The 18,322-nt window shown below is 44.4% G+C and overlaps 1 protein-coding gene across 2 annotated transcripts in view; it reads left to right on the plus strand.

Moving 5' to 3' along the window:
• The window catches only part of VPS8 (VPS8 subunit of CORVET complex), a 216,496-nt gene that overhangs the window by 185,391 nt on the left and 12,783 nt on the right, over nt 1-18,322 (plus strand). For both annotated transcript variants that reach the window (XM_040439657.1, XM_040439658.1), the window contains 3 exons: nt 2,385-2,554; nt 11,608-11,776; nt 16,255-16,302. In XM_040439657.1, the coding sequence (XP_040295591.1) occupies nt 2,385-2,554; nt 11,608-11,776; nt 16,255-16,302 (387 nt within the window). The remainder of the gene's footprint in view (nt 1-2,384; nt 2,555-11,607; nt 11,777-16,254; nt 16,303-18,322) is intronic.

Here is an 18,322-nt window from a genome sequence, read left to right on the forward strand (position 1 = left end):
CTTGTTGCCGGTGGCAACGTGTTGTTTTAGCATGTGTGGTCACTTCCCCTTTTAGTCTGGTGTTCCTTCCCATTTTGGTGTGTACGGGGTTAAGGTGTGTGCAAGGTGGGGCTGGGTGTGGCCTCATGGCTCTTCTTATGTTGGAGTTGTGAGATTGAGGTCAGTTGTTTGTCTGCTGTTGTAGGAGAAGGAGCTTTGCTCCTCTCTGGATGTGTCATCTGTCCGGGAGGGCCTCCTTGTGGAACATACTGTCACGGTGGGGAGTAGGGGAAACCACCCACCGTACAATGTAAAGCAGACGGACAAGCAACTAGGCCAGAGGCTGGGATAAGGGAGCTGGTCTCCTCCTATTACATCCCTAATCCTCGCCCTAACTCCTCACCATATGAGCGGACCTGGATTGTAGGACGGCTAATACCCAGGAAACCTAGGACCATGTGTCGCCCTGATAGTCCCTCAAGTAGAGAAAGAGGATGAGACGACCTGTTCATCCCAGACATGGATGAACAGGAGTCTCACTGGCCTAGGGACTGGATTGGCAGGTAAGAGCCCCGAACAACACGCACTTACCTGTCGCTGCAACCACGATGACTGGACCCCATGCAGATGTACTGGAACCCGTTCACCTCACAGGACACAGCACAAAACACAAAAACGGAATACAGCAAACCAGAAACTGCCTGGACCCGGATGCGGATAGGATGCATGTCGGCCCCAGCAGAGCTGCACACTGACTAGTGTTTCCCCCTTTGGGGAACCCTGAGTCCCCCTTCCGGAGGCACAGACAAACAAGGGGATGTCTAGCAACCATGCCGGGCATTACACCAAACATACCAGACATAGAACACCAAACTAGACATAACAACAAACCCACACCAAACATAACAGGTAAGGTAGGGAACAAGAAGGAGAACATAGGGAGACATAGCTAAAGATCTTTATGTTCCACAAGAGGCCCACATGGACAGGTGACTCATCCAGAGAGGAGCAAAGCTCCTTCTCCTACAAAGGCAGACAAACAACTGACCTCAATCTCACAACTCCAACATAAGAAGAGCCATGAAGCCACACCCATCTCCACCTTGCACACACCTTAACCCTGTACACACCAAAATGGGAAGGAACACCAGACTAAAAGGGAAAGTGACCACACATGCTAAAACAACACGTTGGCACCGGCAACAAGCATGCACGGCACAAGTGTCACGGTCCACTACCACCAGACCATGACACAGCCGTGACAGCACCCTGGTTTGAGCCTTGAAGTGGCGCAGCCTATAAGAGAGCCAGGCGCATGCATTGTGATGACTCCGCAGTGCACCCGACGCCCTCATAGGCTGCAGGCCTGAACCAGTCAGGTGAATATCTTTCACTCTGTCACAGCAACGCACTGCGTGCATTCCACTTTCGCCATTATGGCTCATTCACTGAATAGAGATGGCGGGATGCACGCAGTGTGCCAACGACAAAGTGAATAGCATTATATGCAACAGTGCACAGGTGCCGACTTACAATTTGGCTTCCGGGGCAACTATTCCTCTAGCATCACCCCACACTACTCTACTGTTAGAACCACATGTGTTTGACTGCTAGGACTCCTACCAATCACAAAAACAGGGACCTCACACCCCATGGCACCTCCGAAATAAATGGAGCAGTAGGTCAAGTATAAGTACTGCTGCTCCATTCTTCTGTATGGGACTTCCAGAGATGGCAGAGTACAGCTATTAGCTACACCCATAGCAGTCCCATAGAGTTGAATGAAACATCAGTGCACATGCTCAACCTGCCGCTCCGTTCACAGGTCCCCATTTTTGTGATCAGTGGGGGATAGGGTATAACGTTAAAGGCTATGGGCACCTTTGGAGGCATCTTTTATTATTGCATTTTACTCATTTTGAGCTAAAAATCACATTTTCAGTTGGTCTTTATTAAATTTTTTCAGCCGTTTTCCCTGTATAGCTGTCAGCTTCTGTGTATTTGTAGAGTAGCAGGCATTCTCTTTACAGTGTCCCATCAGAGAGAAGCTCTGGTGGCTCATATTTATTCCTTTTTTCTGAACTCCTAGTAGCTCATAAACTTTTATTTAAGCTGTATGATTATCAGTTTGAGGAGGATTTAGCTATAATGAGTATTTAAGCTGTCAGGAGTTCAGAGATAAAATCTCCACATGAGCCGTCAGACCTGCTGTCTGACGGGACTCAGTGTACACAGAAAGCCTTCTATGCAGGGAAAACAGCAGAAAATTGTTAATAAAGACCAATTAAAAAAAAAAGATTTTTAGCTCAAAATGAGTATAAAGGAATAATAAAATTCCTCCTAAGGTTCATAGCCTTTAAGTTACCAGGATATTCCTGTAAGCTTCTTATTTCCTTTTTACACAGACACTATTGGAAACCACCACAAGCTTATTGAACCAAGACCTTCACTGGTCATTGCGCAACCTCAAAGCTTCTATTACCAAGGCACTAGTACCAAAGCAGGATTACTGTTGTATCTGTCTGCAACAGTACAAGAAGAGACAAGAATCATCAGATGAAATCATTGTTTTCAGGTAAATGCCACATTAAACATTTACTATGTTATTTAAATGGTCACTAACCTTTCACACTTTCACAGAACTTTGCATAATTCAATAGTACAGGTGAATATAAGAAAGTTGTAATATATATTATCATAGAAAGTTCATGTTTCTCTATTTTCTCTGCATGAGGCCGATATGCTGATCCATACACTTCAAGTGGGTCCGCATAAAAAAAAACAGAATTTACTCCTTGTGCATTCTGTTTCCATATGTTTGCACGGCCACTCCGAGAAAAAAAAATAGAACATGTGACAAGTATAGGACAGTTCTATTATGCGTAGGACGTTCCATTCTGCAGAACTCAAAACAGGCAATGGTCTTGTGCATGAGCCCTAAGAATTAGAGATGGAGCCTGCAGAGGGGAAAGACTACTAAAATGCAGAATACAACTCATATATTTTCCAGATATAGTGATATTGCTCATGTGCACAAACCTGTCCAAAACTACAAAACCATCCTGACACTTCAGTCAAAGTCAAAACATATGTACGGGTGCACATACACTAATACTTACTTCTCTGGCAGTGCTCAAGACATATGTATGTGTTTATGGTGAATTAAAGGGGTTGTCTCTCTTCAGCAAATGGCATTTATCATGTAGGCAAAGGGGGTCATTTATTAATCTGAAATACGCCTAAATTAGGTGTATTTCAGGCGCAGATGGTGGTGCAACGGTTAGTTGCCCCGCTATCTGCGAATTTTCCTCGCTCACGCCAGTTCTAAACTGGGGCGGGACTGCAGGCCTGTCTCATTTACCATTTTCTACGCCTGGTTTAGGTGTAGAAAAAAGTGTAAATATAAGAGAGCTAAGAAGCTGTCTTAAATTTAGAACTGGCGCTGGATGCACCAAAGCTATGGAGAGGCTAGCATAACTCTAGAGGATACACTGCCAGCTTAGGGCTTTATTAAGACAGGCGCTTAAAACGTAATAAATGTACCCCAAAGTTAATACAAGGCACTTATTAATGTACTGTGATTGTCCATATAGGGTTGTTGCGGGTATCGAAATTTCGATACCCAATCAATACTTTTGTCCAGGTATCGATATGATACCGGGATTTCTATTTTTTTGATACTGGACTGCGCTGCTGCGCAGTCTAGTATCTCTGAATATCAGCGCGCTGTTGTCAGCGCGCTCATGTTCCCTCAGCAGCACAGGGGAGAAGGAAGCAGTCTCTCCCTCCCCCTGTGCTGTCGCTGCCGCTGCCACCAATGAACGGAGAGAGGGACAGAGGAGGAGCAGGCGCACTGCGCCACCAATGATGCGATTTTTCCTACACAGAGCGGCGCCCAGGGATGTCCCAGCACTTACCATTATTCCTGGGTGCCGCTCCGTTCGCCCGCTGTGCCCCATTACTGTCTCCTCTCCTGCTCCATATGCCAATTACTATTGGAGCAATGGGGAGGAGACATCAGCTTCTCTAGTGGGCGTTCCTTCTCGCTGCGCTGCGATTGGACAGCGGTACAGCCAGGAATAATAGTAAGTGCTGGGACATCGCTGGGCGCCGCTCTGTGTAGCCTAATACTGAAAGTCTGGACCCAGTAAAAGTAGTCTTTAACACATAATACAGGAGGCGGGTGCCGGCAGCAGAATCACATTGCCGGCACCCTGCCCCTGACAGGGAGCTGCGATCAGCGGCAGTTAACCCCTCAGGTGCGGCACCTGAGGGGTTAACTGCCGCTGATCTGCCAGTACCCGCCTCCTGTATTAAGGGGTAATTATCATTGGTGGCGCAGTGCGCCCCCCCCCCCCTCAACCCCCCACCCCATTAAAATCATTGGTGGCACAGTGCGCCGGCCCCTCTCAACCCCCCCAGTATTAAAATCATTGGTGGCAGTGGCCACAGGGTCCTCTCCCCTCCCCCTCATTGGTGGCAGTGGCAGCTTCTGATCGGAGCTTCAGCAGTGTAAGCCTGGGGCTCCGATCAGTTACCATGGCAGCCAGGACGCTACTAAAGCCCTGACTGCCATGGTAACATTCCTGATGCTGTGTGCACAAAGCACAGAGCAGCAGGGACAGTGTGAAGTCCTATTCACCCTGATAGAGATCTATCAGGGTGAATAGGACAAGGGATGAATAAAATCCCAGGTTCTGGCCCCTAAGGGGGGAAATAGTTATTATCGCAATACTTTTTCATTGTATCGAAACCGAATCAAAAATTTGGTATCGCAACAACTCTATGTCCATATTGCTTCCTTTGCTGGCTTGATTCACTTTTCCATCACATTATACACTGCTGGTTTCCAAGGGTTACGGCCAGGGCTGCAGTGCAGATACCAGGTGGCTGGGACGGACAGCTCCTGCGCATGCATGCCTATTTGCGCTCCCACAGTCCCAGCCACCAGAAAGGGTGTCACTTTTTCTTATAGTGTGCAAGCATGGCCACCGCTGCTGGATTACAGGGTGGTTGTAACCCCTGGATATACGAGCAGCGTATAACATGATGGAAAAATGAATCAAGCCAGCAAAGTGAGACAACTCCTTTTTAAAGGGGTTGTGCAGGAACTGGGGTTTTTTGGCATACATACAGATTTATTATACAGAAGCATGTGATATATATACACTGAACAAAAATATTAATGCAACACTTTTGGTTTTGCTCCCATTTTGCATGAGCTGAACTCAAAGATCTGAAACATTTTCTACATACACAAAAGACCCATTACTCTCAAATATTCACAAATCTGTCTAAATCTGTGTTAGTGAGCACTTCTCCTTTGCCGAGATAATCCATCCCACCTTACAGGTCTGGCATATCAAGGTGCTGATTAGACGGCATGAATATTGCACAGATGTGCCTTAGACTGCCCACAATAAAAGGCCACTCTGAAATGTTCAGTTTGATCACACAGCACAATGCCACAGATGTTGCAACGTTTGACGGAGTGTGCAATTGGCATGCTGACTGCAGGAATGTCTACCAGAGCTGTTGCCCGTGCAATGAATGTTTATTTCTCTACCATAAGCCGTCTCCAAAGGCGTTTCAGAGAATTTGGCAGTACATCCAACCGGCCTCACAACCGCAGACCACGTGTAACCACACCAGCCCAGGACTTCCACATCCAGCATGTTCACCTCCATGATCGTCTGAGACCAGCCACCTGGATAGCTGCAGCAACGATCGGTTTGCATAACCAAAGAATTTCTGCACAAACTGTCAGAAACCGTCTCAGGGAAGCTCATCTGCATGCTCGTCGTCCTCATTGGGGTGTGGACCTGACTACAGTTCGTCATCGTAAACGACTTGTGTGGTCAAATGCTCACATTCGATGGCGTCTGGCACGTTAGAGAGGCATTCTGTTCCATGGATGAGACCCGGTTTTCACTGTTCAGGGCAGATGGCAGACAGCGTGTATGGCGTCATGTGGGAGAGCAGTTTGCTGACGTCAACGGTGTGGATCAAGTGGCCCATGGTGGCGGTGGGATTATGGTATGGGCAGGCGTATGTTATGGAAAACGAACACAGGTGCATTTTATTGATGGCATTTTGAATGATACCGTGACGAGATCCTGAGCCCCATTGTTGTGCCATTCATCCACGACCATCACCTCATGTTGCAGCATGATAATGCACGGCCCCATATTGCAAGGATCTGTACACAATTCCTGGAAGCTAAAAACATCTTAGTTCCCCCCCCCCCCTCACACTTACAGTACAAACAGCAAGACGTGTCAAAGTCTATAAATGCAGAGGTACATATGTACTTTCCCATTTTTTATTGTATATATCCAGATAGCATAGACTCGCAAGCCACATTTCTTAGGAGAACACAGAACTAGTTCCTGTCCCGTACTGCGCAACATTTTGGGGGTCACCGCATGAGTAAGTGGGTGTCATGCCCTTGTGTCATGACGTGTGGTCATATAACACAAGAGGAGCCGGGCCTGTGTCAAACTGGATGTTGACATTGATATGGAGCCCAGTAGAGGAGTCCAGGCCTGCAGGAGAAGTAGAGGGGAGCCAGCGTGGGGAAGCAGGTACAGTAAGTCACCTTCCCCTTGCAGGTCCAGCAGAATGAGGGGGTTTGACAAAAACCCCTCTATTCTTTTTACAACCCCTTTAAGACCACCTAGATCAAACCTATTATTGGCAACGACTTGAAATTGTAGTGATTTTAGAATAATACATGTATGACACACTTCTGTATCCTAAATCTGTGTATAGTGGTTCTATGTGACTATGCCAGTTTATCTGACTCTGCGCCATTCGGATGAATAAGTCCCAAAGGCATCCTAATAGCGTATGAATCAGAAAGAGCAGCTTAGAGGAAATGTCACTGCTTTTAACATCACTTGTCCTTTCACTTTACTTTTTTAGTGACCTTTATCAATGTGTGCCCAGGGTTACAGAATTAGAGTGTAAGCTTGGGATGTGCAGTTATAAACGTTGGTACCGTTCCACATGAATATTTCTCACAGTGCACAGGTTACATGTCTGGTTTCTCCTTTTCCCATAAATAGATATAAAAATAAAAACCTAACATTGTGTATAGACCATGTTATACTTTTAAAAAAATATGTAAATGATAAATACGTAAAAAAATAATATATTCCAGATATAGTATATCCCCATCCTTCCTTTTCTGTGGACAATCCCTGGAGTTGAATTCATGTGGCCAGACCAATAAAGAATAGTGTAATTCCAGTGTTTGCTGGGATTTAACGTAATGACCATTTCTTTTCCTGTTGCTATTGTGTATTTTTTCAATTTGACTCGCTTATCTTTTGAAATACTAGTGACATTAAGCGCTCTCCTTCCCCAACAGGATTTTTTTAGCTTTTGACTCTCTACATGCAGAACGCATCATAATTCTTTGTCTTAATTACTTGCTGTTCCTCAGAAAGGCACAGCATGAAGGTTGTTCCCTTTTATTATGTAGGATATACAGAGTACAGTTAATATATTGTCATTTTGACTCTGAGGATGTAATTTGGCATTGAACATTTTTCACAGTTGCACGGCTAAAACTGATTTTTCAGGGCTCTTTAGAACAGGTTATCAGTGTTTGACGGATGGAGACTGTTCCCTTCATTCACAAAACATCTCATCTGTATGGATGGCTATGTCGGGTACTGAAACTCATTCCACTTTCTTGAACATAACTGAAACTGATGCGCCACTGTACCAGGCACAGCTCCCCGTATGGACATTGTGCAGTGGGTGCACATTGATGGTTTATACTAAACATAGGCAATCAATGAATAACTGCACTTTGGAAAAATGTTTGATATATCATAGTGTAATATTAAAGGGGTTTTCCAAGAGTTCTACACTGATGACCTATCCTCTGCATGGGTCATCAGTATCTGATGAGTGGGAGTTAGACACCTGGAAGCCCCACCGATCAGCTGTTGAGAAGGCACCAGTGCTCGCAGTAGATCCAGGACTTTCTCACAGCTTTTCCTAGGCCGAGTGACGTCCCTTTCATTAGTCACAGGGCCTGAGCACAGTTTAGCCCTGTTGAAGTGAACGAGGCTGAGCTGCGATACCAAGCACAGACACTATACGATGTACGGCACTGTGCTTGGTTTCAGAGAGACTACTGCCAATGCCGGTGCATTCTCAAACATTTGATCAGCAGGGGTCCCGGGTGTCGGACCCCCACCGATCAGATACTGATGACTTATCCAGAGGCACGGACCCAGAAGCCTACGGAAGGGCTTCCAAGTGTTTGCTTCCGGGTCCTGCCTCCGCACCACAAAAGGTATGACATGTCCTATCTTTTGCCATATGTTGCAGCTTGAGGACCCATTCAAGTCAATAGGTCCGCATTATGGAGTTTACACGCCTGGTGCCATGTATTGCAGACCCACTGTTTGCGGGCTGCAACACGCACACAACAGCCATACGGTCATGAGAATGGGGCCTAAAGGCTTTGATGGGTGGTGAGACCTCTGCTGATTAATACAACAAGGAGGTAGAAGCTGCTGAAGAGGGGCTCAATAAATGACTTCAGTCTGTCTTCAGCAGTGAGGGGAGACAGCACTCAGTAAATGTTCTTCCAAAGTGCAGTTGAAAGTCCCAGAGAACCCAATACATTTACATTTAGACTGGCATTGTGAGAATACTTAGACTCACTGTACTTTCACACAATTTAATTTCATTTAATAGAGAATGGTATACATAGCAAATTTGTAAATCACCTAATTTAAAAAAATCGGCCAGCATCCACCTGAAAAAGCTGTAAAGCCATGGCCACTACAGGTCTCACTTCCACCTAAGTTGCAGTCCACTGCCTGTTGTCAAGTAAGATTCGGCCCTAGTAAGAGACACAGAAGACACACAGAGAACACAGAGGAAGTGGGGGCGTGTGTCAGAACTAGATGAGATCCTGATAAAATAACTGCTGCTGCACTACTTTTGAAGAATATAGGAGCCTCCTGTGTGTCTGTAAATGTGATTTCTCCCTCCTTATCTGTTCTGTGGGCTCCGGAGCTGAAAACAAACATAGTGGGAAGTAAGGAAACGGACGTCACAGCAGTACAGTGCTGGCGGATTTCACAGAAGTGAGACACTCATTGCTTGTGTGAGAAATGCATCTAGCTGTGCAGCCGAAACAGGGAATAATATGGCTGAAAAAGACTTTAGTGAAGCCCAAAAAACACTGGATCCTTCACAGTTATGATTTTATAAAGAAGCACAGACATTGTGCAAAAACAAGTTTCACCTTATTTGAAAATATGACATATCTTTAGCATATATGTGTAGGGCAAAAGCCAAAGGGACAACCTCCCCTTTATTCTTTGGACAGGAGTGGGGGAGGGGAGTAAAGGTTGATATGCCCCAACATTTTTTTTAATGAAGCACACCTTTACAATTAAACTCTAGGCAAATTCTCAAAACAAGTTAAATTAACCCACTGGGGTCATTGAAAATACCAGATCCATTAATTCTTTCACTGTGGTGCCTCAAATGCAAGTCTCTACGACTGCTGTATTTTACTGGGCTGTACAGCAGAAATTGCCAAAATGACAGTGTCCTCTCTGACATCAAGCCATTATCTGCAGCTATGTGGAGTTGCCCCTGCATACAGTCTGCACAACATACTGTTAACTGAGATTTTTCTGCTCCTTCTCAGCTTACTTCGCTTTGTTTTCCGTCCAGGAGGACACAGGTAATATCAGAGAGATGACCTATGTACTTGTGTAAGTGGAAAAACCCCTCTAACATTAATCCACACAGCAAAAAATCCAGGGCAGATCTTGCTTCAAATCCGTAGAAAAATCTACAATTTGGATTTGTTAATAATTCTGTTGAGGATTTGCCACAGATTTCACCCTGTGCATTGCAGAGGATTAAATCCATGGTGGAAATCCACAGCGTGCGGTAGATTGACATGCTGCAGATTTAAAATCCACACTGAAGGTACATTTATGCTGCAGTTTTTGTTTTTTTTTAGCCTGTGGTCATGAGATTTCTTTAAATCTTACCCGTATTGCTGTTACTGTTAGGGTCCATTCACACGTCCGTGGTGTATTGGGGATCCGCAATACACCCGGCCGGCACCCCCATAGAACTGCCTATTCTTGTCCGCAATTGTGGACAAGAATAGGATATGTTCTATTTTTTTCCGGAGCTGCGGACCGGAAGATCGGTGCCGCACCCATTCCAGATATTGCGTAACAGATGCGGACCCATTCCCATGTGAATGGACCCTAAAATGCTGCTGATTTGTAGCAAATCCACAGTGTTTCAGTCTTGTGTAAGCATAGCCTTAGGCCTAGTTCACACTTTAGTTATTTGGTCAGTTATTTCCATCAGTTATTATGAGCCAAAGCCAGATGTGGGTCTAAAACACGGAACAGGAGCAAATCTTTCCATTATACCTTATCTGTGTGTAGGCTCCATTTCTGGTTTTGGCTTACAATAACTTATGGAAATCGCTCACCAAATCACTGAAGTGTGAACTAGGCCTTAGGATGGGACATGTGACAACAAATCTCAGAACGTATCTGACAAACATCCCCACATTCTCTGGGCCCCAACTCTGGGGGACAGAGTATCCTGGGTTGATGCATGGTGCATACTCTCCTATTGCTCCATACAAACCACCAATATATTGGAATCTGCCTATAACCTCCTTCATTTGCTTGTACATGGCCCCTCATTTGCTTGAGATCATGCTTCTCTAATGGTGACAATTTCCATTTATGGTGGATTTATGCTTCTGATCTTGTGTATACGACCTAGCCCATACCATTTTCCATACTTTACTCAATAGAGACCCATGGAAAGCCCTACAAATCCCCTTACTTTCCTCAAGTTCATTACAAGCTGATTGCTCATGCCTGGAAGAAATAATCTATTCCATATTTGGCATTTAGGATGCGATTAGATAACTTTATGACTAATGAGCAACTCCCTAGTATCCTCACCGATACAAGTTTTTTAAGACCTGGGACTCGTAGATTGCCCACCAACAAATGTCCTCCACCTGCTTCTCACTTGGGTAGCCACATAACCAGTGACGTATCAGTGACTATTTTTTCTCTTGCATCTTTCTATATTGTCTCTATATTATCTTTTCTTTTTTACTGCTTATTAATCAATGTTAGTTCTAGGTATACTCAGCCTTATGTATTTATACGGTTGTGTTTAAGCGCGATTGTTCACTGACAGGGTCAATGCCGCGTTGATACTGATTTTGCCGTACTTGTCTTTAAAATAAAATCTAACTTTCTAATTGCAGTATTCACTGTTTTGTTTACTAAGAGATCCCTTGGGCCCACAAAATAGGCACCCCTGACTGCATACATTCTGCAATTTTCTCACACTCCTCAGTAGAAATGCCTAGCCTTGTCCACAAAACAAACAAGAATAGGATATGTTCTGTAACTTGTGGAATCGCTATACAAATGGAGACGTACATCCATGTCCGCATTTTTGTGGACCCGTGAAAATGAATGGGTCCATGTGTAATCTTAAAAAAAAATGCAGATCAGAAATGGACCAAAATTACGTTTCTGTGCATGAGGCCCAAGTGTTACAATTTATGTTTATTCTAATTGTTTTTGTCCGTAGCTGTGGACATTTGTACCACTCTCTATGTCTTTTGGGAAAGGACTGCAAAGTGGAAGCAGGAGGTCAGATTCAATGGAGTTGTTACAAGTGTAATTCAAGCAACAAAGGGCGGTCTGGCCGGCAGGCAGTGGCAGATCTGAAGAAGGGAAGGACAGCGTCTTTGGTACAGGTTAGTGGTGACCGCTCATATAAAGTTACCGTCTTTTTACTTACCCTCACAGTCCAACGAGGATTTCGATGTACTGTGTTACACTGTATCATCCAAAGCTAGGGCCTTATTTTCAGTTTCGCGAGAGTATGGAGATCTCAGTATTTGTACTACAAACACATAGGGAAAAATGGGAGTGAGTATAGGAACACAACTAAATGGAACGGAATGCATTTTGGAGCGTTCCGTTCTGTTCAGTTCAGTTTTGTCCCAATTGACAATGAATAGGGACAAAACTGAAGCGTTTTTTTCCCGTTATTGATCCCCTATGACGGATCTCAATACCAGAAAACTAAAATGCTAGTGTGAAAGTAGCCTTACAGACGAGGATTACTAATATTTAATAAGCAGTTAGGCTACTTTCACACCAGCGTTTTTGCTGGATCTGTCATGGATCAGCAAAAACGCTTCCGTTCTGATAATACAACCGCCTGCATCCATTATGAACGGATCCGGTTGTATTATCTTTAACATAGCCGGATCCGTCATGAACTCCATTGAAAGTCAATAAGGGATGGATCCGTTTTCTATTGTGTCATTGACTTACATTGTGTATCAGGACGGATCAGTCTTGCTCCGCACAACATTGCGGACAAAAAAACACTGCTTGCAGCGTTATTCTGTCCGTGATGGGGACGCAACCAAACGGAAAGGAATGCATTTTGGTGCACTACGTTCCGTTCAGTTCAGTTTTGTCCCCATTGACAATGAATGGGGACAAAATGGAAGCGTTTTCCCCCTCTATTGAGATCCTATGACGGATCTCAGTAGCGGAAAGGGAAAGCGCAAGCGTGAAAGTAGCCTAATTGGAATTTTGAAAAACTACAATTAATTTGCAGTCAGGCCTAATAGTAGGTAAAAACTGTCTGCATGTTGGCGTAATCCTTATACCGACGGGTAACAATAGCCAATTCTCAGCTGTTCTAGCTCAGTTCAGACAGAAGTGTCAGTTTAGGGCATGCAGAGCAGTGACTAATGGTATAAAAGGACCTGGGGGTGAGAACTGCTACGCACTCAGTAAGTAGCAGCGGTTGTGTACCGCACAACATGTACAGTATGCTGTATGTGGATCACTTGGATTAATGTATAATGGACTTGGATTAATAATGTATGAGGATCACTTGGAACAGGTACAGTTTTAGCAATTATGTTGTCAGTGGATTTTTGCTCTAAAGGAGTTTTGCCACTTCCGCAAAGAGCGTTTATTATGCAGAGAAAGTTTCCATGGATACGACCACCCTGCATCCAGCAGCATGGTCGTGCTTGTACGCTATAGAAAAAAGCACCAGCTCACGTGGGCTCCTACGGTCCCGGCGACCAGAGAGGCTGGAATTTTTCCTATAGTGTACAAGCACGAGCACCGCTGCTGGATTACAGGGTGGTTGTAACCATGGAAAAGAGCGGTGTATAATGTGATAGAAAAATGAACCAAGCCAGCAAAGGAAGCAATATGGATAACAGTACATTAGTAAGTGGCTTACTATTTGCCCTTTAAGGATAGCTGTCATTTTACATGTCAGAAGCTTTGAGTGCTGAGACCCCCATTGATTGCTCAGCTGAGCATTGTGCCCCTTCATTTCTGTTCAGCTGTCTGGGGGAGAGATGTGCACATTGATAGAGTCCATAGACTTTAGAAGAATGCATACCCTGCTTGCTCCACTCTCTGAGGAGAGGTGAGCAGAACAGAAACAAAGGGCCTCTGCAGGAGGGGGGCTCAGCACCTGGACCCCCACCATACAAAATTTCTGACATGTCACTATGAGATGTCAGAATTTTTTTATTTTTTTTTATTTTTATGATTTGTTATGTTTAAAAAAAGAAGTCCTTAGTGAGGGTTTGTGGACCCTGTGGCTTAAACACTGCTTTGTTTTGGCAGTTTCTATTGTTTCCTCATAGATCAGCTGGTGCTGGAGTGGCCAGACCATGCTGCCTTCCATCACTTACACACATCTAACCTTGAACTTGTTTCCGTTGGTTGCTAATTACATCTGTCAAGAGGCCGACCCATTTTAGGTATCTACAAAGCGCCCATAAAGGGTTAGCCTGGTAGGCACTATGGGTGTCCACTGCGCAGCACCTTCACCCTGCACAGTGCGACTGCTGACCAGATGAACTTGTCGGCTGGGCGGCACAGCGTTCAAGGGGTTGTCTCACTTCAGCAAATGGCATTAATACAAGGCACTTACTAATGTACTGTGATTGTCCGTATTGCCCACTTTGCTGGCTTGACAATCCCTTTAAGGAAGCCTGGTTTTCTCACCAAGCTCTCTGTGAATCCACTTCGTGTTCATTTCACAGGTTTTATTATGTCAAATGTAAGTTGCCAGTAAATCGAGTGTTAATCAGCTCTGTCAGTATTAGCTAAGGAGTGTGCAAATTGCCTGTGTCACCTTCTCACAATGCTTCATTCAGGTTCATGCATTTCCAATTACATAACATGGAAGAATTTTAGAGGGTTTTTTTCACATCTTTTAGCTGGAAGCTGTGTTTCTCACACTTCCACGTACCTGATGGCGAAAATGTGAAACATTCACTCCCACAGAATGAGACTCTCCTGTCTGAACGGAGCTAGAACAGCTGAGAACTGGCATTTGTAACCTGTAGGCATAAGGATTACGCCTACACACTAATAGCAGCCAATTGTTACCTGGTATTAAGCCTGATTGCAAATGAATGTAGTGCTCTAAAATTCCAGTAAGCTGCTTATTAAATATTAGTAATCCTCATTTTTAAGACTCGCACCCATTTTTCCCTGTGTACGCCATACACTAGATATGGAAAAAACCGCAGCCCAGGAACTGCGTGCAGCCCGTGATTATGGCAGTACGCATGTTATTGTGGTTTCTTTCCATAGTGTAATGTGTAACAGTGTGATCTGATGGATGCCTTATTGCTGGATTTACACAGCCTGACCTGGCAGGCAATTATCAGGAAGGAACCGTTCCATCCCAATACTTGCCTGCTTGTCACTGGAGGGGAAGAGCTGCAGTTACATGTAGTGGTCGCCTGCACTGTATGTGGATGAGCGATCACTACCGCCATTGCTCGTCCTCATACAGATTCATTGTTCCTGGGCAGCAGATCTTTTTTCAAATAGCACAATCTGCTGCCCAGAAACAATGATTTAATGAGCTGCATGAAAGATCGTTTCACCTGATTAATGAAGGTTTTGCTAGTTCATCGGGTGATCGGCAGAACATTTATACGGGCTAATTAAGCTATGAGGTTCGATTTTCCAAATTGAAGAAACAGGAAGGTGATATTTTAGAATAAAATATGAAGAAAACCTTGGATAAAATGCCAGGTTCAAGTACCAGAGAATCCAGTCAACTTTGGCTGTAAACTTAGGCTACTTTCACACGAGCGTTCGGGTGTCCGCTCGTGAGCTCCGTTTGAAGGGGCTCACGAGCGGCCCCGAACGCATCCGTCTGGCCCTAATGCATTCTCAGTGGAGGCGGATCCGCTCAGAATGCATCAGTCTGCCAGCGCTCAGCCTCCGCTCAGTGAGCGGACACCTGAACGCTGCTTGCAGCGTTCGGGTGTCCGCCTGGCCGTGTGGAGGCGAGCGGATCCGTCCAGACTTATAATGGAAGTCAATGGGGACGGATCCGCTTGAAGATGACACTATATGGCTCAATCTTCAAGCGGATCCGTTCCCCATTGACTTTCAATGTAAAGTCTGAACGGATCCGCTCAGGCTACTTTCTGACTTAGAAAATTTTCTAAGTTATAATGCAGACGGATCCGTTCTGAATGGATGCAAACGTCTGCATTATCGGAGCGGATCCGCTCCGAACGCTAGTGTGAAAGTAGCCTTACATAGGTATTTTGTGGCATTTTGTACACATGCATTTTTTTGTGCGTTTTGTGCCATAAAAATGCCAGCTTTAGTTGCTAATTGAAAGTCTTTGGGAGATATGAAATGCAGGGCAGACAAGCCTTTTCTGCCTCCAGGCAGTTTTTAAATTGTGACATTTTTATCTCTCTGGTGGGGTCCCCCCCCTTCCCAAAAAGCAGCATGTTGAAGCTTTTGACATCTTTTCTCATTTTTGTTTCATCTCCTTCTCTATAGAGGAAAATAATTCCTGAACAAAAAAATGCCATCCCCACATTTGTTTTGCAGAAAGTGCCACTGAAAAACACCATTCAAACACATGCATTGTGTTAAAAAATGCAAGAGGTGTATAAGGTGTTTGTAATAAAATAAAAAAAAACTTGAAGAGCATGCTGCACCAGTGGCAGTTTCAGACTATCCTATGCAGGCTTGTGTGTTTGGTCATACTGTGGATAACAGTGGAGCACAGTTTACTACCCAGCATCACGATCTGCATCATGTGTGCACTGTTTACTACTTGTGGGAGCCTCATCCAAATACTTGTTAATATCCTGATGAAATTGTATGATTCTATATTTATAAACTCCTCTTTATGTTAAAACAGATGAGAACTGCTTCTGCCCCTCCATTCGCAGTGGAAGCTGCAAGAAAGGTACGCTCACTTACATACAGCACCAAATATATAGTATGTATAGGAGAAGTACTAACTCTTAACAGCTAGAATAAAATATAGAAAAGCTTCCATTGAAAATATGCAGAGCCAAAAGTATGTCACATAGGTTTGGAAAAGTGCCCCCCCTTCCCCTATTTTCCACCCCCACTATCCCTTACCTACTTGGACAATTCCCTACACTGCTAAGTTTACAGGACCTAAAAGTGGTAGTCAGACAGAACCAGGTCAAAGTCTGAACCAGATACCAAAAACCAAATCAGAAGACCAATGCAGAAATCCGAAAACTAGCCAAGGTCAAAGCCTGGAGGATAACGACAATACAAAGGCAAGAGACAACTCACAGTCAAAATACCAGGCCGGGTCAGAACTAAAGGATACGATGGGCAAAGTCGGCAGTCAGAGAGAGGTCCAAAAAAGGCAGTTAGGAGGAGGTCAGGATCTGGAAACACACAGTCAGAAGCAAGCAGGGTAGTGAGGCTCAGAAGACGCAATGACAGTTGACTGTGGCCAGCAGTCACCTTTTTAATAGCCCGCCGCGGTGAAAAAGTTTGGAGACACACCAGCCAGCGCCCCACGTAACCTTATGGTGACGTCAGCATGCATAGAGTGCCAGGGCCGGATGCTCTTGCGTGCTGATATGCCAGACCACGCCACAGGCCGGCCTGGTTGCTGTGGCGACAGCGCTGTTGCTCGGGAGCGTGGACCTGTAAGTATGTATGACACAAACAGGTTAATATGTTGAGATATCCCACAGGCCAAACACATGCACAGCACAATTCAATGGCAAAATTCTAATCTAGAGAGACACTTCCACTAAAATGTTTTATTTTTTTTTATTATTATTTTTAAACTCAATATTTATAGAAAAATAAATATAAATTGTGATTGTTTGGAATTTTTTTTCCATACTATACCAAATATTGTCCTCCTGTAGAAGTAATGTGAGAGCTATAAATGTTCTCAGTCAGAGAAGACAGTAATCTCAGTGTATGACTTTGCTGAACAGGGAAGGATTTATCTGCATGGTAATCCTCACTAGAATGGTAGTTGGAGGACCAGAATGGTTGTTCTCTTGCTAGACCTTCATAAACATACTAACAGAGGAGCAGTGCATTAATTATTGTAATGAGAAGAAGCCCTGACCAGCCACACCACTGGAAGGTGCGTTTCTTTAATTGAGTTACCAACCCTCTCTCTTTCCTGCTCTGACAAAGGCCGCTTTCAGACGAGCGAGTTGCATACTGACATAATGCTGTCAGTGTTATCCAATACATTCTAGAACTGTAAGGGTTACATAGCATCATAAATCAATATAATGCTACGCGACCCCAGCAGTGCTGGAAGTTCAGGACGGGAGCTGTCTTATACTCATGCTGCGAGTCCACAGTATGCAACTCGCTCGTCTGAAAGCGGCCAAAGAGTGTTAAGAGAGACAGTCTGCTGTCCTAGAAGTCCAGAGAAAGAGGAAGTTCCTGGACAAGAAGTAGTATACATGGTGTGGCTTAAAAAATTATATCTTGAAAACCATCCACTTGTTTATATGAAAAAAATTATCACAAATAGGTTGCTAAAGGCAATCTGCCACCAGTTTTATGTTGCCTTGAGTCCTTATATTCATGAGTAGAGTTGAGCGGACACCGGTCGAGTTCGGGACCCGAACTTGACCCCGAACCCTATTGAAGTCAATGGGGACCCGAACTTTGGAGCACTAAAATGGCAGTAAAAAAGTAATGGAAAGGGCTAGAGGGCTGCAAAAGGCAGCAAAATGTGGTTAAGAGCATGGCAAGTGCTCTGCAAACAAATGTGGATAGGGAAATGAGTTCAAATAACATAAAATACGTAAAAATAAAAATAATAATCTTGATCTAGGAGGAGGAAGACCATATGGAGTAGGTGGTTGAGGAGGCAGTGGATGTGGCGATGTAGGTGGAAGCGGCGGTGGAGGAGGGGGTAGCCAACACTGGTTTTTGTTTTTGTTTTTTATTTTATTATGATTATT

Source organism: Bufo bufo, chromosome 7 (assembly GCF_905171765.1).
Source record: "Bufo bufo chromosome 7, aBufBuf1.1, whole genome shotgun sequence".
Classification (NCBI taxonomy): domain Eukaryota; kingdom Metazoa; phylum Chordata; class Amphibia; order Anura; family Bufonidae; genus Bufo; species Bufo bufo.